This window comes from Oryctolagus cuniculus, chromosome 9 (genome assembly GCF_051225735.1).
Source record: "Oryctolagus cuniculus isolate XC-2025 breed Fujian yellow rabbit chromosome 9, ASM5122573v1, whole genome shotgun sequence".
NCBI lineage: Eukaryota > Metazoa > Chordata > Mammalia > Lagomorpha > Leporidae > Oryctolagus > Oryctolagus cuniculus.
This window is the reverse complement of record NC_142875.1, coordinates 108035153-108061372: the sequence shown is the minus strand read 5'-3', so window position 1 is coordinate 108061372 and position 26220 is coordinate 108035153. Positions and strand designations below refer to the sequence as shown.

The window sequence follows — 26220 nt, the reverse complement described above, 5'->3', positions numbered from 1 at the left end:
ATGCACATTTTAGAATCTTTTCTTTGGTGTTTTACTGTGGAAAGTTTGACTGCAATGTGTCCTGTGTAGATATTTTCTGGTCATGTCTATTAGATATTCTATGTGCTTCCTATACTTGGATGCTATTTTTTTTTCTCCAAATTAGGGAAGTTTTCTGTAATTATTTCACTAAAAAGGCCTCTAATCCATTCTTTCTTTCCATGCCTTCAGCAACTCTTAAGACCTGTAAGTTGGGTCATTTGATAGTCTACCACAAATATCCAACACTTTTTTAATTTTTCTAATTGCTTCTTTTTTTGTCTGGCAGTAAGATTTCTAGAAATTTGCCTTCTAACTTGGATATTTTTTCCCTGAATATTAAAAAAATTGTCATTCACCCCTGCAATCCTTGATGTTTCTTTGTAGAATGTTTTGACTTAGTTAAATGTTATAGGGGCTGGTGTTGTGGTGCAGTAGGTTAAGCCACAGCCCATAACCCTGGCATCCCAAATGGGCTGGATGCCACCCATGTGGGATAACCAGATGAAGTTCCTGGGTTCTGCCTTAACTGGCCATTACAGCCATACAGCCATTTGTGGAGTGAACCAGTAGATGGGAGATTCTCTCTCTCTCTCTCTCTCCCCTCCATAACTCTTTCATTAAAATAAATAAACAAAATTTTTAAAATTCAGCTTTTTTAGCAGTTAACAAACTTCAGATTAGTTTGTATCAGATTTAGTAAATTATGTTCCAAAAGTGCTTACATTTCATGTATATTTTTCGAACAATTGTTAGAAAGTTATTGAAAAGAAAAAGAGACAATTAAAAAGCATTAACTTTCTTTTCTTCAAAAATTTTTTTTTTGACAGGCAGAATGGACAGTGAGAGAGAGAGACAGAGAGAAAGGTCTTCCTTTGCCGTTGGTTCACTCTTCAATGGCCGCTGCGGCTGGCGCGCTGCGACCGGCGCAACGCGCTGATCCGATGGCAGGAGCCAGGAGCCAGGTGCTTTTCCTGGTCTCCCATGGGGTGCAGGGCCCAAGAACCTGGGCCATCCTCCACTGTACTCCCTGGCCACAGCAGAGAGCTGGCCTGGAAGAGGGGCAACCTGGACAGAATCCGGCGCCCCGACCTGGACTAGAACCTGGTGTGCCGGCGCCGCTAGGCGGAGGATTAGCCTAGTGAGCCGCGGCGCCGGCCTTCTTTTCTTCAAATATTTTAACACCTATTTAATAAATATAAATTTGCAAAGTACAGCTTTTGGATTACAGTGGCTTTTCCCCCACATAACTTCCCTCCCATCCACAACCCTCCCTTCTCCCGCTCCCTCTCCCATCCCTTTCACATCAGGATTCATTTTCAATTAACTTTATATACAGAAGATCAATTTAGTATATATTAAGTAAAGATTTCAACAGTTTGCACCCGCACAGAAACACAAAGTGTAAAGTACTCTCTGATTACTAGTTATACCATTGATGTGCATAGTACAACACATTAAGGGCAGAGATCCTACATGGGGAGTAAGTGCACAGTGACTCCTGTTGTTGATTTGACAATTGACACACTTGTTTATGGCATCAGTAATCAACCTAGGCTCTTATAATGAATTGCCAAGGCTATGGAAGCCTTTTGATTTTGCCAACTCCGATCATATTTAGACAAGATCATAGTCAAAGTGGAAGTTCTCTCCTCCCTTCAGAGAAAGGCACCTCCTTCTTTGATGTCCTGTTCTTTCTACGGGGATCTCACCCACCAAGATCTTTCATTCAGGCTTTGTGGTTTTTTTGTTTTCTTTTGTTTTGTTTTGTTCTTGGCCACCATGTCTTGGCTTTCCACACCTGTAATACTCTCATGGGCTTTTCAGCCAGATCCGCATGCCTTAAGGGCTGATTCTGAGGCCAGAGTGCTGTTTAGGACATCTGCCATTCTATGAGTCTGCTGTATATCCTGCTTCCCATGTTGGATCGTTTTCTCCTTTTTAATTCTATCAGTTATTAATAGCAGACACTAGTCTTGTTTATGTGATCCCTTTGACTCTTAATCCTATCATTATGATCAATTAGGAACTGAAACTGATCACTTTGACTAGTGAGATGGCATTGGTACATGCCACCTTGATGAGATTGATTTGGAATCCCCTGGCGTCTTTCTAGCTCTACCATTAAAGGTAAGTCTCATTGAACAGGTACCAAACTGTACATCTCCTCCCTCTCTTATTCCCACAATTATATTTAACAGGGATCACTTTTCAGTTAAACACCTAAGAATAATTGTGTGTTAATTAAAGAGTTCAACAAATAGTATTAAGTAGAACAAAAAAAAATACTAAAAGGGATAAAGTAGCAAGTTGTTCCTTGACAGTCAGCACAAGGGCTGATCAAGTCATTGTATCTCATAGCGTCCATTTCACTTCAACAGGTTTCATTTTTGGTGGTCGGTTAGTAGTCACTGATCAGGGAGAACATTTAATATTTGTCCCTTTGGGACTGGCTTATTTCACTCAGCATGATGTTTTCCAGATCCCTCCATTTTGCTGCAAATTATTGGATTTCATTTTTTTTTACTGCTGTATAGTATTCTACAGAGTACATATCCCATAATTTCTTTATCCAATCCACTGTTGATGGGCATTTAGGTTGGTTCCAGGTCTTAGCTATTGTGAATTGAGCTGCAATAAACATTGAGGTGCAGCCAGCTCTTTAATTTGCCAATTTCATTTCCTTTGGATAAATTCCAAGGAGTGGGATGGCTGGGTTATATGGTAGGGTTATCTTCAGGTTTCTGAGGAATCTCCAGACTGACTTCCATAGTGGCTTGACCAGTTTGCATTCCCACCAACAGTGGGTTATGTCCCTTTTTCCCCACATCCTTGCCAGCATCTGTTGTTGGTAGATTTGTGAATGTGAGCCATTCTAACCAGGGTGAGGTGAAACCTCATTGTGGTTTTGATTTGCATTTCCCTGATGGCTAGTGATCCTGAACATCCTGAAATGTCTATTGAGGTCCTTGGCCCATCTCTTAAGTGGGTTGTTTGTTTTGTTGTTATGGAGTTTCTTGATCTCTTTTTAGATTCTGGTTATTAATCCTTTATTGGTTGCATAGTTTGCAAATATTTTTCCCATTCTGTTGGTTGCCTCTTCATTTTCATGACTGTTTCTTTTGCAGTACAGAAACTTTTCAATTTTATGTAATCCCAATTGTTAATTTTGGCTTTGACTGCCTGTGCCTCCCGGGTCTTTTCCAAGAAGTCTTTGCCTTTGCCTATATCTTGCAGGGTTTCTCCAATGTTCTCTAGGAATTTGATGATGTTGGTCATAGATTTAGAATTTTAACCCATGTTTAGTGGATTTTTGTGTAAGGTGTAAGGTAGGCGTCTTGCTTCATGCTTCTGCACGTGGAAATCCAGTTTTCCCAGCACCATTTGTTGAATAGACTGTTCTTGCTCCAGGAATTGGTTTTAGATCCTTGATCAAATATAAGTTGGATGCAGATGTTTGCATTGATTTCTGGTGTTTCTATTCTGTTCCATTAGTCTATCCACCTATTTCTGTACCAGTACCATGTCATTTTGACTACAACTGCCCTGTAGTATGTCCTGAAATCTGGTATTGTGATGCCTCCGGCTTTGTTTTTGTTGTACGAGATTTCTTTAGCTATTTGAGTTCTCCTGTGCTTCCATATGGATTTCAGCATCATTTTTTCTAGATCTGAGAAGAATGTCTTTGCTATTTTGATTGGTATCACATTGAATCTATAAATTGCTTTTGGGAGAATGGACATTTTGATGATATTGATTCTTCCAATCCATGAGCATGGAAAATTTTTTAAATTTTTGGTATCCTCTTCTATTTCTTTCTTTAAGATTTTGTCATTCTCATCATAGAGATCTTTAACATCCTTGCTTAAGTTTATTACAAAGTATTGATTGTTTTTGTAGCTATTGTGAATGGGATTGTTCTTAGAAGTTCTTTCTCAGCCATGGCATTTCCTGTGTTTACAAATGCTGTTGATTTTTGTGCATTGATTTTATATCCTGCTACTTTGCCAAACTCTTCTATGATTTCCAATAGTCTCTTTTTTAAATTTTTTTTTCTGAACAGGCAGAGTGGACAGTGAGAGAGAGAGACAAAGAGAAAGGTCTTCCTTTGCCGTTGGTTCACCCCGCAATGGCTGCTGCGGCCAGCGCACTGCAGCCAGCGCACCGCACTGATCCAAGCCAGGAGCCAGGTGCTTCTACTGGTCTCCCATGCAGGTGCAGGGCCCAAGGACTTGGGACATCCTCCACTGCACTCCTGGGTCACAGCAGAGAGCTGGGCTAGAAGAGGGCCAACCGGGACAGAATCCGGCGCTCCAACCGGGACTAGAACCTGGGGTGACTGCCCCGCAGACAGGGGATTAGCCTACTAAGCCACGGCGCCAGCTCAGGTGGTAAATCTTAAGGTGTAAGTATTTCTAAAGCTAAGGTACAGCCATGCTAGAGAATGATTGGAGATGGGGAAGAGGTGGAAAGGACACAGTGGGCAGGATTTAGATGGGCAGATTCTGGTAATACCGAGATCATGTGAGTGACAAATTAGATATAAAGACAGCTCCAGAGTCCTGTGACTTAGAATGATGGGCAGAGAACAGGAGGTTACAATGACATCCTCACCTTCAGCACTAGGAGGAGCTGGTTGGCATTTCACACACAAGGTGACCTTACTCCCTCTGAGCTCATGTCTGGTCCACCTAACAGAGCATTAGTATTTTGTGAAGCAGGACAATGAGAATATTCAACATGGATTCTAAGTTATAGGATTCTGGTGTGATATATGGAAGAAAGTATGTAATTTGAATTTTCCACCATATATATAAGTCTAACTAATAAGAATAATTTGAAGTCACAAAAATTATTATTGTCAAGAAGTCACCAACCATTTAAATTCCATGTATTTCTTCAGTAGTGCCCTTGTAGATGTAGCCCATAACTCTAATCTGTTCTTTCCTGTTTTCTTCCTTTCTATCTCACTGCTTTTCTTAGAAACCTTTTATAATTATCCTCATTGCCACAATATCTTAAATATTTGGTGTTCCAGGGATCAGGCCCTAGATGTCCCAGACATCAAAACCCTCACAAGGGGGCTGGCCTTGTGGCACAGTGGACTAAGCTGTTGTTTGTGATGTCAGCATCCCATATGAGCTCTGTTTCAATTCATGGTTTCTCTACTTGCAATACAGTTCCTTGTGGAGGATTAGCCTACTGAGCCACGGCACGGCCAGCTTCTGCCCATCTAAATCCTGCCCACTGTGTCCTTTCCACCTCTTCCACATCCACAGTCATTCTCTAGCATGGCTGTACCTTAGCTTTAGAAATTCTTACACCTTATTATTTAGCACCTGTACATGTGTCAGAGGGTTTTGGGTTCATTGAAGTAAACACACACACACACACACACACACACAGACACTTTTAGATTGTGATAATAAAATTTTGCCCAAGGAATGTCTTTCTAAAATAAATATATTCTCTGACACAAGGTTTTTCATCATACAACTAAAGTGGATGACAAATGTGGATGTCTCAAGCCACATTATATTGATAGTGCTGATTGTAAGAGATATTTTCATCACATTTGTGAAAAGAACGATTCCTTCTTCCTTAATTAGTACAGCCATCATGGAAAGCAGTATGGAGAGTCCTCACAAAACTGAAAATGTATCTACAACACGACTCAGCCAACCCTCTTCTAGGAACACATTCCACAGAAATGAAGTCAACAATGAAAGAGATGCCTGCGCTCCCACGTTTTTAAAAGCCCAGTGCTTCACAGCAAATATATGGACTAAACCATGATGCCCATCAACTGATTACTGTATGAATAAAATGCGATAAACATGTATATGTATGTTCATGATGAACTATTATTCAGCTACAAAACACAAAATCCTGACATTTGGAAGAAATGAATGGAAGTGGAATCATTATGAAACTGAAATAAGACAGACACAGAAAGACAAACTTGACATTTTCTCTCATATGTGGACATTAATAGATGAAGTAGAAAAACTATGTGGATATTTTATTACTTAATATATAATATATATAGATAGAAATATTTTTTCATGGAACTGTATCATATACATAACAACGCACCTTTTCCCTCACTTCATAGTCATTGACATGAATCTCATATTATGTGATATTAATATCCCTGTTTTCAAAAAAATGAATGTATATATGCATATAATAACCGCATGTAAAGTAAATGTGACAAAATGTTAAAATTGTTAAATCTTAAAATAAATTTTATAAATAAGTAAGTTTAAACTAAAACATATTTCATATTTTTTGAATGACACATAGAGAGTAATTTTATGTTTTATGAGAATACTTAAAACATGTTTGCAATATGTAGTGATCAACTAAGAGTACTGGCATCTTCTATCAACTCAGACATTTATTATTTCTTTATGTTGGGAACATTCAAAATCATCTGTACTAACTAACTTGTGTTCTACTAATTGTTATAGGACATTAGAAGTTATTTCTCATATACAGTTGCACCTCTATCCCAATAAACAGTCCTCTCTCCGTTACTCTCTCTGTTATATGCTTCCACGGCTCTCATTGCAAGGTGCCTGGTGTGTAACAAATGTTCCCAGGCAGACGAATCAATTAATTCACAGGCTTTTATTGGGGTTCTGCTCCTGGGCAAGGTTCCCCGGTCCCAACAGAGCAACAGAGCGGGGGCCGGGGAAGTCGTGCGTCAGAGATTGGGAGAGCTCCTTTTATAGATTCAGGGCATGGGGGTTAAAGGTTGAGGCAGGTCTGATCCTCATTGGTTGATCTTTAGGCACCCGCAGGGACCTTGACAAGGACTTTTCTTCCCCTGAAGTACAGGTAGGAACTTTCCATTCCCGGAAGTATAGGCCTTTCCTCCATGTGGATCCAAAGCTACTACTCATAATCACTATTCTATTCTCTGCTTTAAGATCAATGTTTTAGCTTCCATATAAAAGTGAGAAATTTAGTACTCGTCTTTCTCTATGGGATTAATTTCACTAAAAATAATTCATTCCAATTCTATGACGCTGCTGCAAATGACAGAATTCCATTCTATTTTACGGGTGAATAATATTTCATATGCATACGATGCTTTTATCCATTAACAATCTCTTCATTTGTTCTAATATCTTGATTATTCTGAACAATCGGAAATAAACATGCAAGTGCAGAGATTCTTCAATATACTGATGTCAATTCCTTTGGATACATATGAAGTTATTGGATTGCTGCATCATATAATAATCCTATTTTCAGTGAGAATTACCTTTTGATGTGGTCATCAGTAGAGTGGTGGAGAGATCCCTACTTGATGGATTCATGATCTTCTGTTGATGGTTTCTAAGAAACTCACTATTTTGGATCAGCCCCCCTCCCCCCGTTTGGAGTCTATGTTAAATATTCTTGCTCTTAATAGACCAGAAAATATCTACACACAGACATTGCAGTCAAACTTTCCACAGTAAAACACCAAAGATTCTAAAATGTGCATGAGGAAACACCAGATTACTGTCAAGGATCTCCAGTTAAACTCACAGCTGACTGCTCATGAGAAACCCTACAGGCTAGGAGAGAATGTAAGATATAGTCTAATTCTTTTTTAAAAAATTTATTTATTTGTTGGAAAGTAAGAGTTACACAGAGAGAGGAGAAGCAGAGAGACAGAGAGAGGTCTTCCTTCTGATGGTTCACACATCAATTGGTCCCAAAGGCCAGAACTGCAGTGATCCAAAGCCAGAAGCTAGGAGCCTGAAGTCCCTTTCGGGTCTCCCATATGAGTGCAGGGTCCCAAAGACTTGGGCCATCTTCTACTGCTTTCCCAGGCCATAGAAGAGAGCTGGATTGGAAGAGTAGCAGACTGGACTAGAACCTGTGCCCATATGCGATGATGGCACTGCAGGAGAGGGCTTTAACCTGCTGTGCCACAGCGCCAGCCCCAGCTTACTCTATTTTTCATCAGAGATGAAAATGTAAATGTAACATCAGATACCACAGAAATGAAAAGTATCATCAGAAATTACTACAAAGAGCTGCATGCAAACAAACTGGGTAACCTAGGAGACATGGATAGATTCCTCTACACATAAACCTACCAAAATTGAACTATGAAGACAAGGAACACCTAAACAGACAAATAACTAAGACAGAATTGAATTAGTAATAAAGACCCTCCACACTCCAAAACAAAAAACTAAAACAAACAAACAAAAAACCCAGGCCTGGATGGCTTCACTGCTGAATTCTACCAGACATTTAAAGAAGAACTAACTCCAATTCTTCTCACACTATTCAAAATGATTGAAAAGGAGAGAATCATCAACATTCCTTCTATGAAGCCACTGTCACCTTAATTCCCAAACCAGAAGAAGATACAACATAGAAAGAGAACTGTACACCAATTTCCCTGATTAACATAGATGCAAAACTACTCAACAAAATACTAGCAAATCAAATCCAACACCACAGAAGAAAGATCATTCACCAAGACCAAGTGGGATTTTTCTCTAGTATGCAGGAATGTGGGATGTTTCATGATCACAAATCATAAAATGTGATATATCACATTAACACACTAAAGAAGAAAAACCATATATTATCTCAATAGATGCAGAGAAAGCATTTGATAAAGTACAATATCCATTCCTGATAAAAACTTTAAGCAAACTGGGTATAGAAGGAACATTCCTCAACACAATCAAAGCAAATTATGACAAACCACAGCCAGCATCTTACTGAATGGCTTATTGGAAGCATTCCCACTAAGATCCAGAACCAGACAAGGATGCCCATTCTTACCACTGCTATTTGATATAGCCCTAGAAGTTTCACCCAGAGCCATTAGGCAAGGAAGGGAAATCAAAAGGATACAAAGTAGGAAGGAGGAAGTAAAACTATCTGCGTTTTGCAGATGATGTGATTCTCTATATAGGGGATCCAAAAGACTCCATTAGTGGAGGCTATTGGAACTCTTCATAGAAGAGTTTGGTAAAATAATGACATAAAATTAACACACAAAAATCAACAGCCTTTGTATACACAGACAATTTCTTGCTGAGAAATTACTTCTAATCTCATTCACGATAGCCAAAAAAATTAAATACTTTGGAATAAATTTAACCAAGGACATCAAGGATGTTTACAATGAAAATTATAACATGAGGAAGGAAATAAAATAAGATAAAAAAGGAAAAATCTTCCATGTTCATGGATTGGAAGAAACAATATAATACAAAAGTCTATACTACCAAAAGGAATTTACAGATTCATTGTGATCCCAATCAAAATGCCAAAACATTCTTTGCATATCTAGAAAAAATGATGTTAAAATACATATGGAAACTCTAAACAGCTAAAGCATTCGTATACAACAGAAAAGAAAGCTGCAGGCATTCAATACCACATTTCAAGACATACTACAAGGCAGGTATAATCAAAACAGTCTGGTACTCCTACAAAAAAAAAAAACAGGTGGATAGAACAATGGAACAGAATAGAATCTCCAGAAATCAATCCACACTTCTACAACCAACTTTCTTTGACAAAGGAGCTAGAAATCATACCTTTGAGCAATAACAGTCTCTTCAACAAATGGTACTGGGAAAAACTGGATCTCCACATGCAGAAGTACGAAGTAAGACCCCTGTCTTACATCTCACAGAAAAATCCACACAAAATGAATCAAAGAGCTAAATCTGTGACCCAATACCATCAAATTACTAGAGAAATTGGGGAAACTCTGTTTGCAAGACATTGGCATAGCCAAAAGCTTCTTCGAAAAGACCAGAGAAGCACAGGTATTCAAAGCCACAATTGAGAAATGGGATTACATCAAATTGAGGAGCTTCTGCTCTGCAAAAGAATCACTCAGCATAGAGAAGAGACAGTTGACAGAATGGGAGAAAATATTTGCAAACTATGCAACTGATAAATTATTAATATCCAGAATATATAAAGCGCTCAAGAAACTCAACAGTAACTAACAGTCTAGCTAAGATAGACAAAGAACTTGAACAGACATTTTTCAAAATAGGAAGTACAAATAGTCAACAGACGTATGAAAAAGTGATCAGGATCACTAGCCATCAGGGAAATGCAAATCAAAGCCCCAGTGAGGTTTTGCCTCACCCCAGTTAAAATGGCTCTCCTACAGAAATCAGAAATTAGGGAAAAAGTACCCTAATCCACTGTTGGTGGGAATGTATACTGGAACAGCCACGGTGTGAGACAGTATAGAGATACCTCAGAAATCTTAACATAGACATCATATGACCCAGTCATCCCATTTCTGGAAATTTATCCAAATGAAATGAAATCAGCATATGAAAATTATCTGTACCTATGTTTATTGCAGTCCAATTCACAATAGCTAAGATGTGGAAGCAACCCAGATGTCCATCAAACAAAAACTGGATAAAGAAATTGTGGATATGTACAGCTTGGAAAACTACGCAGTGAAAAAAAGAAATCCTGTCATTTGCAACAAAATGAATGCAACTGGAAACATCATACTTAGTAAATAAGCAGTCCCAAAAAGGCTATCCCATATGCTCTCCTTGATCTATGGTAACTAATAGAGTACCGAAGATGTAATCTATAGAAGTGAAATTGACACTTTGAGATGTGATGACTTTGAGTGGCCCTTATGTCAACTGTTGAGGAACAATCGTGGTTTGTTGTTTTTTTTTTTGTATTATTTGTTGAACACGTTACTTAGGGTAAGGTTATGTGTATAAAGTTAATTGAAAATAGATCTTAGTCAAAAATAAGATGGGGAATACAAGAGGACAGAGGAAGAAGGATGGGAGTGCCAGTGGGAGGCACGGAAGGGTGGTAAGAATGACTGTTCCTAAATTTGTATGTATGAAATACATGGAGTCTGTATACTTTCAATAAAAGGTTTCTAGGTAATAAAAGAAGCTTTATTGGGTAAAAGAGCTTTTTCTTAGTTACTAGCAGAAAACAAGTTAACCAACTTAGTGACCGTGAAGCATGGAGATGGGAGTAAAAGCAAGATCAGCACTTCCTGCAGTGTGTGTGTGTGTGTGTGTGTGTATAGCAGGTTTAGGTATGAAATGAGAAAGTGCAAGTACGAGATAAAAATGGCTTACTATACGATGTGCTAACAATAGCTCCAGAATTCTCTATTTTTAGAGCAAACTACTGTGTTAAATTATATAATTAAATATATTTTTGCCTTCTCTTAAAAAGCAACAACAAAGAAAAGTCAGTTACAGAGAATGGAGCAAAGAGAGAGGTGTTCTATCTGCTGGTTCATTCCCCAGGTGGCAATAATTACCAGGGCTGGGCTAGGCTGAAACCAGGAGCCAGGAGCTTCATCAGGGTCTCCCACATAGGTGGTAGAGTTCCAAAGACTTAGACACCTTCTTTTGCTTTTCCCAGGCCATTAGGGAGCTGGACCAAAAGTGGAGCCACTGAGACACGAACTAGTAGCTACATGGGATGCTGGAATCACGGGCAGCATTTTTATCTGTTGTGGCACAAAGCCAACCCTCATTCTTAACCTGCTCACTTTTTTGAGTCAAAAATTCTCAGATAACAGCTCTTTGAAGGCTTACAACACTTTCTCTGTACTGACACATTCCATGTACAGAAGTGTGCTTAAAGAGATCATGGAAAGTGATATGATGATATTACTATACTTCCTTTAAGAAGCAACTTTTAATTTTGAGGAAATTTTAGATTTATAGAAAAGTGGCAAGATAATACAGAGAGGTTAAATACTCTGCTCAGCTTGCTTACCCTCATGTAATCATCCCGCATTACTATACAATGATACATCGTACATTTGTCAAATCCAGGAGGCCCCTGTTGGTCTGTGACCATTAATTACGTGTCAGACTTGATCAGGTCTCATTCATTTCTCCATGGATGTCTCTTGGCTCCAGGACCCAATAGCAGTTCCCAAAATGCATTTACACACCATGTCTCCTTCATTTCCTAGCCGTGTTCACTTACTTTTGATGCTACCTAGCAAATAATACACTGAATATCTTTTTAAATCTCTGGAAAATTAAACATTTCAGAAAGCTCTTTTTTTTTTTTTTTTGCATTGTCACTTTTGCCAAAATGGCATTCAAATGATTGCTAGAAACCATAAGAGTTATTTTGACATTTCCTGTATAGCAACCAAACTCAACACACTATAATTCCATAACTGTATACTTGAGATGGGAAGTCTGGGAAAACAGCATGAGCAGTTGTGGGTATGAGGAAGCATCTGACTTTTCACTATGGCTCTGCTTCTGCTGACACTTTTATGATACTGTAGAAGCAAAGTAAAAAGTGATGAGAAGAAGGAAACAAAAGCCCAAAATTTCAGACACCAACGACAAAACTGTAAAAATAATCCCAATTAGACTGATTATACTGATATATTAGTTACTGAGCAAAAATTGCATGTAAAATACTCTTAGTGTCAGAAATGAAGCAGACCATGTCCTCCCATTTTTTAATCCTTGTTCACACAGATTCTTATTTATTTCCTAATTAACCAATGTCCTTATCTTTACATTGTAACATAACAGACTATTGAGCTAATCATTTCTCACACATATTTAATTTTTTACCAACTTTAAATTAAAAATACTTGGAAATCAGGTTTATAAGAAGTAATTTAAAAATTAAAAACATTTTCTCCTGGATCTTTGTTTTTTAAAAATTATTTCAAAACTGTATGCATTCTAGGTTCATATACTTAAACTATTCTGCTGCAATGTTTCCATGAGCAGTTCTCCTGTTCTTATTTTATGAACTAAGACATTCATTTCATCTCGAATTATATCTTGGCTTCTACTACGTTACCAATGCTTCATGATTCAATATAATGTTTTTTTTTTTCTTTTTTGGAATTGTGATACCAGCTAGGTTAACCTGGTATTTCATAATGACCCAAAATGGTACTTCAGTGGACCTTAAAGAGTATATAAATTTCATGTAGAAAAGAAGTAAAGAAAATATTCTGAGAGGTGCTTAAAATAGATTGGTATTTTTGGGTGTAAAGGTGTGTGGGTGTTTTAATGACAGGTGAGAGGTTTGCTGAAAACATAATTAGCCTATGAATAATAGTTGTTATATTAGAGATATACGTTAGCTGTACAGAATAATAATTATCTCTGAGCCTGGAAGATCATATAGTTCCTGGGCATGCCTAAAAACTAATGGTTGCCTTTAAGAAAAAAAAATGAGAAAGCTTGGTTGCCTTGAGTATTAAAAAAAAAAAACTTCCTTAATACATTTGTTTATATCAGAGACCTACCTCCTGAAGAGAGTTCCTAAGTAGAAAAATAGAGGAAGCCAAAAGCAAATCAAAAAAAAAAAAAAAAAAAAAAAAAAAAAAAAAAAAAAAAAAAAAAAGGTAGAGAATCTACCTTTGTTGCTGTTAATTTAAAGGGACTGATGAGGGAAGGAATTTCAAGACACAGGAAAATACCTTCAACATAAATAAAGGAGGAAGCTGATACAGACATGGATTTCAGCTGATGTTACTCACTTTCTTGAGAATTAAAAGTGTGAGAACATTGATAGCTTATTAGGTGTGAAGATCCATGTGTTGGATCTGAAGAAAACAATTGCCTTTTTTACAAACTAGCACCTACTTCTAGGGTTAATTAGGGTATAGGGCTGCTCAGTGGATTAAACAAATAGCTTTTGAATTTTGACAGCTATGGCTGTAATTAGTGGACCAGAAGACTTTGACTTTGATGCTTTAAAAAGAGCTATATTTAAGCCCACACAACATGTTAAGTCTTTCAGTTGCTAGAGCTGTCTCTTCCTTATTTAAAGAGAATCTGTTTCTTCAGATAAGTTGAAGAGAATACAAGTGGAAAAAGTGTTGTTTTCAAATCAGTACACCCAGGATTATATACATTTACATTTACTGTAAAATAATCAGTCTGGTTATTCTTAGGGTGGCTTTTGAAGAAACATGCCAATGTTTGTGCATATATGACATTTCTCTATGTTTACCAGTTATATAACAGTTGCAGATTTTCCATATTCTATAAAAGGGAAATTGGAGAACTCAGGCTAAGCAGGATATGGGTGTTTCTCTTTTCATATTTTACAGGTTTAGAAATGTTGTTGTTAACTGTTCCCTAATCTCATGCCTGTTTTTTTTTTTTTTTTCATTTTCCAAGCTCTATAGTAATTGCTGTAGTTAGATTTTAAATGGCCATACAACTTCATTTTATTCTTGATGGCCTTTCTGACACATGGGCGGGGGGGAAGGGAGTGAGACACTGACACCACTGGTAACTTTCTGTGTGGGAATATCAGTGTCATGTGATCGTCTGCACCTTCACACAAGGTCTCTGTGAGGGACGGTCTCACACATCAGGACCCGCCTGGTCTCACAGCAGAGGTGAAGCCAGCAGAGCCGGGATGTGCTCGCCTGCTCCTGACCAAGCCTGTGCTCCAGCTGGGGACATCCCAAGGTACAGACACAGACAGCAGCTACTGTGGGTGTGTGCGTCCATCTCCATGTCGCCTCTCACCCTGTTGATGGCAGAGGAATAGAGTAGCTCTTGGTCCGGAGCGATGTGTGGAAAGGTGGGGTTAAATTATGATCCATGTTAACATCTAAAGTTACCTTTATTCTAGAGGAGAGGGCAGGAGTGGATCAGAATGAGAATTTATCAAAAAAATTAAACAGTCAGATGTGCAATTTTTTAAAATTGTCGCTTGTTTTGTGGTATATTTATTTCCATTTATAAGACATTATATATGTACTTTTATTTCTCATCACAATGGATGCTATTTTTCTGGCTAGCAATGAGTAACCCAAACTTTAAATTACCTTAGCATGATGTCACTTGTGATAAATTTTGAAACTTTTGTTAATATGATTATTTTCTATCAATAGAAATCTAGTCTAATATTTACCAATTCATTTTGTTGATATTTATGTATATAGGTATAAGACAAAAATAACAGCACAAAAATCAGTTATTTCAGAAAATATATGACCTTGAGTTAAGATTTTTTGAAATATTTTATTTATGTATTTAGAGGTAGAGTTACAGATAGTGAGAGGGAGAGACAGAGAGAAGTCTTCTAGCCAATGGTTCACTCCCCAGATGGTCGCAATGGCTGGAGCTGTGCGATCCGAGGCCAGAAACCAGGAGCTTCTTACCAGTCTCCCATGCAGGAGCAGGGGCCCAAGATCTTGGGCCAACTTCTACTGCTTTCCAAGGCCACAGCAGAGACCTGGATTGGAAGAGGAGCAGCCAGGACTAGAAGCGGAGCCCATATAGAATGATGGTGCCCCAGATGGAGGATTAACGCACTGTGCAATGGCACAGGCCCCTGGAGATAAGATTTGTTTTATAATTGGGAATATTTGTTTCTCATTTATAATTTGAAGATCTCAGCTTTGTGTAGACTTGCTGTTAGAATTACAAGTGATGCTTATCTCAGTTAATGATATTTTCACATGCACCAACCTTGAATCCCATCATTTCTTCATTTTCTCAACTCTAAGGTCATATCCATGAAGGCCAGTGACTATCAGGATGATGAGATAAATGAGTGCTGGGATGTGAGAGAAGATGATTCAGCAACATGGAGTGTTCATTGAATTAGTGTGTGTGTGTGTGTGTGTGTGTGTTTGTGTGTGTGTCTCATGTAAGTGGTGCCTCTGTCATATTGTGCTGATCATTTTGACCTAATACATGTACTGAATAACAAGTTAATTTTTCAAGAGAAGGTATAAATCTGGATATTTATGTACAAATTATATCCATTTGCAAATTTTGGCAACTAATTAAGTTACTTTAAAACAGTTTAAAAGTTTAAACAGTATGTCCATAAACTAAATAGGATCTCTCTTCTAAAATATCACAAAAAGGAATTTAAATCACTTTTTCCTGGGCCAGTATTGTGATGGGGTGGGTTGAGTCAGCGCCTGCCATGCCAGTTCCCATATCAAAGTGCTCGTTTGTGCCCTGCTGCTCTGCTTCAGATCCAGCTCCCTGCTAATGTGCCTGAGATGACAGCAGAAGATGAGCCAAGAGTCTGGACCTCAGCTACCCATGTGGGAAACCTGATGGAGCTCCTGGGTCCTGGTTTCAGCCTGGCCCAGCCCCTACCACCCAGCCATCTGGGGAGTGAACCAGTGGAGAGAAATTCTCTTTCTAACTTTCTCTCCATCTCTCTCTCTCTCTCTGGAAATCTATGCCTTTCAGATAAATAGGATAAATTTTATTAAAAATCTTTTCTGTGATTTCCAGAATTACTGTGATCATAGTTCACTTTCTACAGGCCCGAGTGTATATCATTCCTGTAGCTCTTCCTGTTATTCATGAATCTATTATGTCTCGTGAAACATCTCTGGTCCTTTCTGTGTTTTAGCCTGAAGCTCTTAGAAATGACTGAGGAGAAAGTGACATACCCAGAACTGAAATTGTGTCAGGCAAAGAAAAAGGAAGGCAAAAGACATCTAGCTCACAAAAAAAGAGGTAACTTTTCTTGTTTTCTGATTTCTGAGAACATAATGTCAGGTAGAAAAAAATTAACATATTTAAAAGCCATATCTATTCTATATGGAATGTCTAGTTCTTTAATTGTTTTATATACTGGGAGATTCATTTATGTATATATCCATGAGATTTTTGATCAGAATAAATATGTGATTTTAATGCTAAATTCCAGCATAAATGTTTGTCCTGCTTAGGTTCTTATCTGTTTAACAAGCTCATTATCTACTCCCATTTTTAATTTTTTTTTTTTACAGAAAACCTATGCACAGTAATCCTGGGCATCATCTGTGCTCTGCTCCTGCTGGCAAGCATACGGTTAGGATATATGTGTGAGTATGTGCACCTGTGTGGATGTGGATGGGCAAAAAGAAAAAGAGAAGGAAATCGAGTAGCCCAAGAAATGGTGGTTTTTAAAAATAAGAAGTCTTTTTTTTTTCTTTTTAGTTGTGGTCTAGAATACGGACACTGTAATAGATTGCTGAACTGGAGGAAGAGTTACGCTTATTGTGAAGGGGACATGAAGGGACTATGTATTTGATATTGCTAGATTTTTACAACCAGATATGAAATTTAATGTTAGTGCTTAGGGGTTTATGGAAATGAAAAGATTCTGATGTGTAACAAACACTTGAGTGATTTTTTTTCAAATTATTTATTCGAGGGAGGGATGGAGGAAGAGAGATCCCACCTGCTTGTTATCAAAAGTTTAAAGCCTGCAACAGCGGGGACTGGGCTGGGTCACAGAAGTGGGACAGAAAAGCAACCTGCTCATGTGGGTGTCAGCGACCCATTCACTTTGAGCCATCACCACTGCCTCCCAGCATCTCCATGAACAGGAAGCTGGAATCAGGAACTGGAGTGAGGAAGCAAACCTAGGTGCCTGATAAGGAAAACAGACATTCTAAAAAAATAGAACAATATGCTTTTTATTTTACATTTTTATTTTCAACTTAATGGAAGAAACTGCTGTTTCTCTAATAGATTTTTTTTTTACATGCAGAGTTAAACAGTGAGAGAGAGAGAGACAGAGAGAGAGACAGAAAGAAAGGTTTTCCTTTTTCTGTTGGTTCACCTCAGAAATAGCTGCTAAGGCCGGTGCGTTGTGGCCAGCGCACAGCGCTGATCTGAACCAGGAGCGATTGCTTCCTCCTGGTCTCCCATGCGGGTGCAGGGCCCAAGGACCTGGGCCATCCTCCACATTTTGCACGTTAGAAACTGCTACATGAACTCATTATGCGGGGTATATTTTATGCATTCATTATACGTACAGGCAGATCATTTATGTCAAAGTGTAAATGCTAAATGGAGTCACATGCTGAGAAATCATTCAAAGATGGCATAAAATCTAGCTCAAGTTTTTAATTTAGTTGTTTTCTATTTTATGAAATGACCACTACTGTTTTATGTGACTTAGAAATCATAGATTTCAAATTACAAATAATTGTAGTTATATATAAAAATCTATTTTATGCCTGACACTTCAAAATATTTTAACCTTACGTTTTCTATGATTGTATTCCAATGTAGTCATCATCATATTCTTTCATATCTAGAATTATAGGATATGATCATAATTAAGTGATCTATTAAAGGCATTTGTGATGTTAATTTTGTAATGTGGATTGAAGTTTTTCAGAAGTGTCCTAAATGCACAACACAAGATATGGGAAACATAAAAGAAAAAAATACTTCCTCACTACAGCTCGAAGATCATTCAGTGTTGCCATCTGGTAGAGGTTTGTACTCAATATTTAAGTTAATCGCCGACAGGTTATTTTTCATAGACTTACTGCCTTCTGCCCATTTCAATATATAAACTTTAAAAAGTAGATATTGGATCTTACTAGGAGTATTAATTTTACTCTCCTCACTAAGTCTATTTTTAAAATTATATTTAACTAAGTATTCAAGTTTCAAAAGATGTTTAGGTACAGAAAAAAACTTATTTTATGCTAGTTCCTTTTAAAGAATAATTAAATACCTAAAATCTTATTTTCTAAATGGCCTGGTGTTTTGGGATGGGGTGGCTTTTGTTTTGAAGAAACAGCCTGTGGCTCCTTGCAAGGAAGACCCTTTTGCTGGACAAGAAACTGGTACTATTTTTCTAAAGAAGAGGTAACGTGGGATGAGAGCAGGAATTTATGCCAGAACATGGGTTCTAGCCTTGTGAAGATTGATGACATCCAGGAACTGGTATGTTCACTTAGTTAACCTTTATGAGAAGCTTGCGAAGACTGAGTTAGGCTACCTGTGTAGGCTTTCCTTGAGTCTTTTTTGACTGCAGGGTGGAAACACTTGTATTTGTAGAGGAAATGACAAGCTTTAAGGGACCTAAATAATTTCACTTTCTATAGTAGCAGAGGTGGCTTGTTGTGTGTGCCATGGAATTAGATTTAGTCCTTACTATTTGTGTCTTTACGATTTGTGAAATGTAAGAAAAACACCTGAATGAGTAAATTAGTTGGCACTTAATTTTAGTGATTCTTCCTATCCCTAGAACAATAAAGTATATTTTAAACCTTCCTTATAATATCTCTATACCTTTCATAGATGTCAAAAAACATTATAAAGTACTTATAAAATTTAACTAATGTGGAAAAATAATGGAGTGTGTGTTTGGGAGAGAGAACAAGAGAGAAAAGAGAAATGGAGAGAGTAAATTGCATTTAGGTAATAAAATCAAATTTTTGTTTAACATTTGAGTACCAAAGGAAAGCAGTTAAAAGGAATAAAATATACTGAAATAATTACAAAAATATACACTAACGTTAGGTTTACAGTATGTCAGATCCTTGTATGCATTATTTCAGTGCATAAAAACTTCCACATAGGTAATGCCATTCCCATATTTTAGACAAGGAAGAAACTCAAGGAGTTGAGTTTGTTTGCCTTTGCTCTCATAGTAAGTTAATTACATAATCTGCTTTAAAATTTGTGGCTAGAGTTCTGATTTCCATAGCTGTATGATATTCGTGGTATCACATGGAGAGATGTCACTTAACATTCTCCAGGTGATGGGAATTTGGGTTGTTTCCACTGCTGTTGTGATGAGCAGCTCTTCATTAACCGTCCTTAGACACGTCAGCTGTGCACGCCTTTCATGTGTCTCCTCTGCAGTTCATCACAAACCGCTGTATGAGTGCAATTATTGGGTGATTCCAGTTTTACAAAATAATTCCACAATATTTTTCAATATGTTTTTACTGATAGTTTTGAAGATATTCTATTGATTCCTACCATCCTAAAAACTTGTGTTCACTCTCTGTAAAGTATTACCTTGTAGCCTTGTTTGTCTTTACTTGATCTCTAGTGAAATGATATCCTTGAATGTTTATTGTTCATATGTATTTTCTATGAAACATCCACTCTTGATTTTTCTTCATTTTTTTCTTTTGGATGATTTTGTTTTCTAATTGATTTATACAAACTACTCCATTCCTTCTTTTTTAAATGAAATTATTTTTTCTCTTTTTTTTAAGTTTTATTTATTTATTGGAAAGTCAGAGTTATACAGAGAGAGGAGAGGCAGAGAGAGAGAGAGAGATCTTCCATCCGCTGGTTCACTGCCCAGATGGCTGCAACGGCCGGAGCTGCACCGATCCGGAGCCAGGAGCCTGGAGCTTCTTCCTGGTCTCCCACAAGGGTGTAGGGGGCCATGGACTCGGGCCATCTTCTACTGCTTTCCCAGGCCATTATAGAGAGCTGGATCGAACGTGGAGAAGCCTGGTCTTGACTGGCGCCCATATGTGATGCTGGGCTTCAGGCCAGGGTGTTAACCTGCTGAGCCTACTGCTCTGGCCCCAGCTACTTCATTACTTCTTAGAACTACATTACTATATTTCTAGATTTGAAACTTTACTTCCTATGTTCTTGATGAAGAGAAGTTCTAGATTGAGCGCATCCATACCTACCTCTCTTTTTTATTACTATGCTTGGAGATTTTTGTGTCTTTCTAAAAAGTCCACCATGGCCCTTTCTTGGTATCTTTCAAGCCACAAAGATTCAGGAGATTCAGACTTTTAGGTCTTTCACTTCCATTGATTCTCTGCACAGCAAATGAGCAAGGATTGTCTTAAGTGAAATGATTAGTATTTTGTATAAGTCCTTAGTAGATAAAAAGCTATTATTGATGTAATGAGTAATAATAGTTATTCTAATTTATGCACAGATTTTCATGCAATCACAAATCAAATACACTTACTGGATTGGACTCTATAAAAAAGGAGATAAACATGAGTGGATGTGGCAGGACAGCACAAAACTTGCTCAGAACCTGTAAGTTTGCATTTCACCTTCTATGCATTCAGTTATGTTTTTTTCTAGCAGTTGAAGCATGGATTATAGGCTAACACCAGGTAATGATTCTTAAAGACTTTAAAAATGTTCTTAATTCTATATAATCTTGTCGCTCCCCGTCTTCGTGGAGGAACGACACAGGACCCTGCACTGTTCTTTCGTCTGCTCGGCCCTCCCCGGGTTTGCTGCTGGTTCTTCCCGGGTTAGCTACTGTCCCTTCCACCTCCTTGGAAGGGCGGTTCCCCCTGCCACATTCCCCACTACTGCGGGGGAGCGGCACACCGCCGGCCGGCTCTCTCGGGGGCTGCACAGGTGTTCCTTCAGATAGATGTTCCCCTTAGATGTTCCTGGTGCATGTTGTCTCTCTCCTCCTTTATAGTCCTCTTCCGCCAATCCCAACTCGGCTGCCCACACGCCGAGTACGCTGCTCTCCTCCAATCAGGAGCAGGATCAGCTCCTGGAGGTCATCACTCAAGTTGGCAAGAGGCAGCTGCATAGAAGCTGTTTTCTCCTCTCCCAGCGCCATATTGTGGGAGAGCAGATGCATAGAATAAGTCTTAATTCCAGTAACTCAGTCCAGTCCGGGTTGCTCCCCACATAATCTCACATCTCAATGACAAATTAGATGACAAATAAAAATCTCAGAGCCCTAAATAATCAGCCCCAAAAGGCATTATTTTTCCATTGTGCTAATGGAGAGTCCTTCCAAACATAATTAATTAACATTGTTCTTTTATGTGACATATGCTGTATTTGCCAGAGAGGTTGGAAGAGAGGGATGAGAACTTGTTTCTAAACCCAGTTCTCCCTTTAAATGCAGTTTGTAGCTGTACACCTGGTGTCTGTTAAGACTGAAGTAGATTAATTTCCAAAAAATCATTAAGATCTTAAATCTGTATTCTGCAGACTAATATTTTTCATGCCATTAAATTTCAGATGTTCACAAAATTATTGGTAACTCATAGTACTAAAATGACATCGTTTTTTCAAAAATGAGTAAATAAAACTGCTGCAAAGGCACCAGGGATTTCGGGATGCAACTAAATGAGGTGGGGAAATCACTTAGTGTACTAGAGGATCCTCAGTGCCATGAGCACTATTCAGTCCCTGCTGGGTCAAGGAGTACAGTTTGTGTGTGGGGAGTGGAAGGAACAGATTTTATGTTTTCAATAGGGAAGACACAGGTGATCTCAATGCGATAATGGTGTTGGTATAATGCTTTAAAGGAGGTTAATGAGAAAGATAAGGGAGCTCTCTGATGGGGTAGCATCCTGGCAAGAAGACCTACTGGTCTAGAGAGGGGGGAGAGCATTTGCTTTGCTCATGAAAACAGCAGGAGGATCTGTGATGCTGGAGGAATCTGAGTAAGGAAGGAGAAGTAGGTCAGAGAGATGACATGGATGAGATCATCTAGGAATGAGAGACCACGGCAAGACTTTGGCTGCTTCCTGAGTGCGGGGATACACTTTTGGAGGTTTTTGAGCCAGGGGATGACAAGAACAAGCTTCCTATTTTAAAGAGTCCCCTGCACACTGTGTGGTCCTTAGTTGGTGAATGGGCAATACACATTACAATTAAGGGAGTCACACTGAAAGCCAGTTGTGGTCAACCAAGTGAGAGATGGTGGTGGTTTGGTCAGGACAGGTAGGGAGGGTGCTGGGGATACGGGCCCAGATGCCAGACCTACTGTGAAAATGTGTGAGAGAAAGAGAAATCAGAGTTGGTGCCATGTTTTAGTCCAGCAATCATGAGACTAGAGCTGTCATTAACTGTTATAAGGAACATCAGGTATTAGTTTTAGTAACAAGTTTGATACATCCATTATAGATTTCTGTGGGCATGTCACATAGACATGTTGGTACATAATTATGAAGTTCGTGTAAAAGTTTTGTGCTGCTGGTGTGTACTTAGTGTGTGTCAGTGTATGCAGGGGTGTTAACACTAGGAGATGATATTCTGAGTGCCTTTTTATGCTTTATTTTATTTGAAAGTCAAAGTTAGAGAGAGAGAGAGATCCTCCATCTCCTAGTTAACTCCCCAAATAGCCACAACAGCCAGGGATGGGCCAGGTCAAAGATAGGAGTCAGGAGCTTCATCCAGGTGTCCCATGTGGGTGGCGGGTGTCCCAGGACTTGGGCTATCTTCTGTTGGTTTCCCAGCACATTGACAGGAGCTGAATTGGAGGTGGAGCAGCCATGAATTGAACCAGAGCTCATATGGGTTGTTGGCATCTCAAGCAGCAGCTTTATTCACTGTGCTACAAGGCCAGCCCCTGTTGTGGGGGTTTTGATTGATGGCATATCCAGGACCTGATCCCTGGGAAGCCCAAACATTTAAGATGTTGTGGTGATGAGGATGATTACAAAAGAGTCCTAAGAAAAGTGATAAGATAGAAAGGAAGAAACCAGGGAAGAGTAGTGGGATACCTAAGAACAGCACAACTGAAGTAATGTCCAGTTGTTAAATGGTTGGTGATTTCTTGCCAATAATAATTTTGTGACTTGAAATTATTATTATTGGACTCATGTATCTGGTGGAAAATTCATATTATACACTTTTTCCATATATCATAGCATAGTCCTATAACTTAGAATCCATGTTGAATATTCTCATTGTCCTGCTTCACAAAATACTAATGCTCTGTTTGGTTGACAAGACAGGAGCTCAGAGGGAGTAAGGTCACCTTGTGTGTGAAATGCCAACCAGCTCCTCCTAGTGCTGAAGGTGAGGAAGGCGCTGTGGCCTCCTGCTAACTGCCCATCAATCTGAGTCACAGAACACTGGAGCTGTCACTGTATCTAATTATAATGCGTCCTAATAACCTTACCTTGTTAGTAACTCCCGTGAGTTTCACAAATCTCAAAAGAATTTCCGGAATGTGCCCATCTAAATCCTGTCCACTGTGTCCTTTCCACCTCATCCTCATCTCCAATCAAATACCAGCATGAACTGTACCTTAGTTTTAGAAATACTTAAACCTTCTGATTCAGCACCTATACATCTGTCAGAGGGATTTTGTGTTCACTTAATAGTCACACACACACTTAATTGTGACAATGAAATTTTGCCCAAAGAATGATATTCTAAAATATATTTTCTCATATAGGACTTTCCATCAGTCTTATAAGATGAATGAAAAATGTGGGTGCCTGAAGCCACGCTATATTACTAGTGCTGATTGTTCAAGACCTTTTCGTTACATTTGTGAGAATAATAAGCATTTCTTCAATAATTAGTACAACTTTTATGGAACGCAGTATGGAGGTTCGTCAAAAGACTGACTCAGCTATCCGTCCGCTTGGAATATATCCTGCAGTAACGAAGTCAACAAGGAAAGAGATACCTGCACTCCCATGTTTATTGCATCCCAATGCTTAACAGATATATGGAATAAGCATAGATGTAATTAACTTATTTCTGTATGAAGAAAATGTAATATATATGTGTGTCTATATATGATACATATAGGATATAATATGATATATTACTCAGGCATGAAAAAGAATGAAATTCTGGGTATTTCAACCAAATGAATGCAACTGGAGATCATTATGCTAAGTGAAATAAGGCAGACACAGAAAGATTAATATCAAACTTTTTCTCATATCTGAGAAAAAAGCTATGTGAATATTATTATTACTATACATATTCATATAAGTATTTACTCCACTGGATTGTATCATATACATAACAATGCCCCTCTTCACATTGTGATCACTGACATGAATCCCATATTATGTGATATTAATTTCCCATTTTCAAGCAAAAACACTGTATTTATGTATGTATATAATATCTCCATATGAAGTGAATTTGGTAAGATATTAAAAATCGTTAAATAAATTTAAACATAATTTTATTTTTGACTGATACATGGAGAGTAATTATATAGGGTTATTGGGAATAGTATGATAATTAATACACATTTGCAATATTAATGATCCACTAAGGGTAATTAGCATGTCTATCAACTCAGACATTTATTACCTCTTTGTATTGAGTATATTCAAAATCATCTTTACTAACTACCTTGAAATCTTCAAGTAATTGCTATAGGACATTAGAAGTTATTCCTCATAAACAGTTGCACCTCTGTACCAACGAACATCTTCTAACCATCACTCTGCTACATGCTTCTCAGGTTCTGGTTACCACTCTTCTAGTCTCTGCTTTAAGATCAATGTTTTAGCTTCCATATAAACGTGAGGACATTTAGGGCGCTGGCTCTGTGGAGCAGCGAGTTAACGCCCTGGCCTGAAGTGCCGGCATCCCATATGGGCACAGATTCTAGTCCTGGCTGCTCCTCTTCCAATCCAGCTCTCTGCTATGGCCTGGGAAAGTAGTAGAAGATGGCCTAAGTGCTTGGGCCCTTGCACCCATGTGGAGACCCGGAAGAAGCTCCTGGCTCCTGACCTCAGAACGGTGCAGCTCTGGCTATTGTGGCCAACTGGGGAGTGAACCATCGGATGGAAGACCTCTCTCTCTCTCTCTCTCTCTGCCTCTCTCTCTCTCTGTGTAACTCTTTCAAATAAATAAATAAATCTTAAAAAAAAGAACGTTTTGTACTCATCTTTCTGTGTGTTACTTACTTCACTAAAAACAAGGTATACCGATTCTATCCATGCTGCTGCAAATGACAGATTTTAATTCTATTTTATGGCTGAATAATATTGCATTATGTCTATATACAATGTGTTTTTTTTTTTCATTAAGAGACGCTTAGGTTGACCCCATATCTTGATTACTGTTAACTGTCTGAAATAAACATGCAAGTGCAGAAGATTCTTCAATGCACAGAAGTCAGTTCTTTTGGTTACAAGTGGAATAGTGGGATAGCTGGATCAAATAATAATTCTGTTTTCAATGGGAATTACTATTTGGTAGTGTAACCAATCAGCAGTGGAAATATCCCTACTTGATGGATTCGTGATTCTCACTTTGGGATTTCTAAGAAACTCTATTTGGATCCCTGCCCCCCACCCCACTTTTTGGCATCTCAGTTAAATATTCTTTTTCTTAATAGTTCCATATTAGTGTTTGATGGAGAATAAAGCTTCTGAGCTCTGAAGATCAGCATGGTTCACTTCACAATGCAGGTTGATAACACTTTCCAATACTACTTGCTACAGTTTGTGGAGGCCTGCCATACACAAGGATAGAGCCATCTGTCTGACACAAGAAAGAAGGAACAGAATAAACCCCACCACCAAGGCCAGGTAATTAGCATATGCAGAGCTATGACATCCAAGGCATTAGTAACCACGCCTACTCTCTGCTAGGAGCTTAGTAAGCACTGAAGAGCAAGTAACAACTGCTTTCTTCTACTAGTATGTAAGGTCAAGAGCCCTTAAGGAAAGTTTCTCTGTGTTTTATGAATACAAAGATTATGGGTGGTTGAGGTGTA

The 26220-nt window shown here is 38.4% G+C and overlaps 2 protein-coding genes across 2 annotated transcripts in view; one reads left to right on the top strand and one right to left on the bottom strand.

The window, feature by feature from the left end:
• The window catches only part of LOC149124718 (C-type lectin domain family 7 member A-like), a 63516-nt gene extending 48991 nt beyond the window's left edge, over positions 1-14525 (bottom strand). Inside the window, exon 1 of the mRNA XM_089303324.1 lies at positions 14398-14525. Within this exon, the coding sequence (XP_089159450.1) occupies positions 14398-14525 (128 nt within the window). The remainder of the gene's footprint in view (positions 1-14397) is intronic.
• Positions 14526-16408: 1883 nt separating this feature from the next.
• Positions 16409-25235, top strand: LOC127486762 (natural killer cells antigen CD94). Its single transcript, XM_089303323.1, has 4 exons — positions 16409-16499; positions 18499-18713; positions 20689-20795; positions 23923-25235. The coding sequence occupies exons 1-4, from the start codon at positions 16409-16411 to the stop codon at positions 24050-24052; spliced, it is 543 nt and encodes a 180-aa protein (XP_089159449.1). The 3' UTR covers positions 24053-25235.
• Positions 25236-26220: the final 985 nt, after the last annotated feature.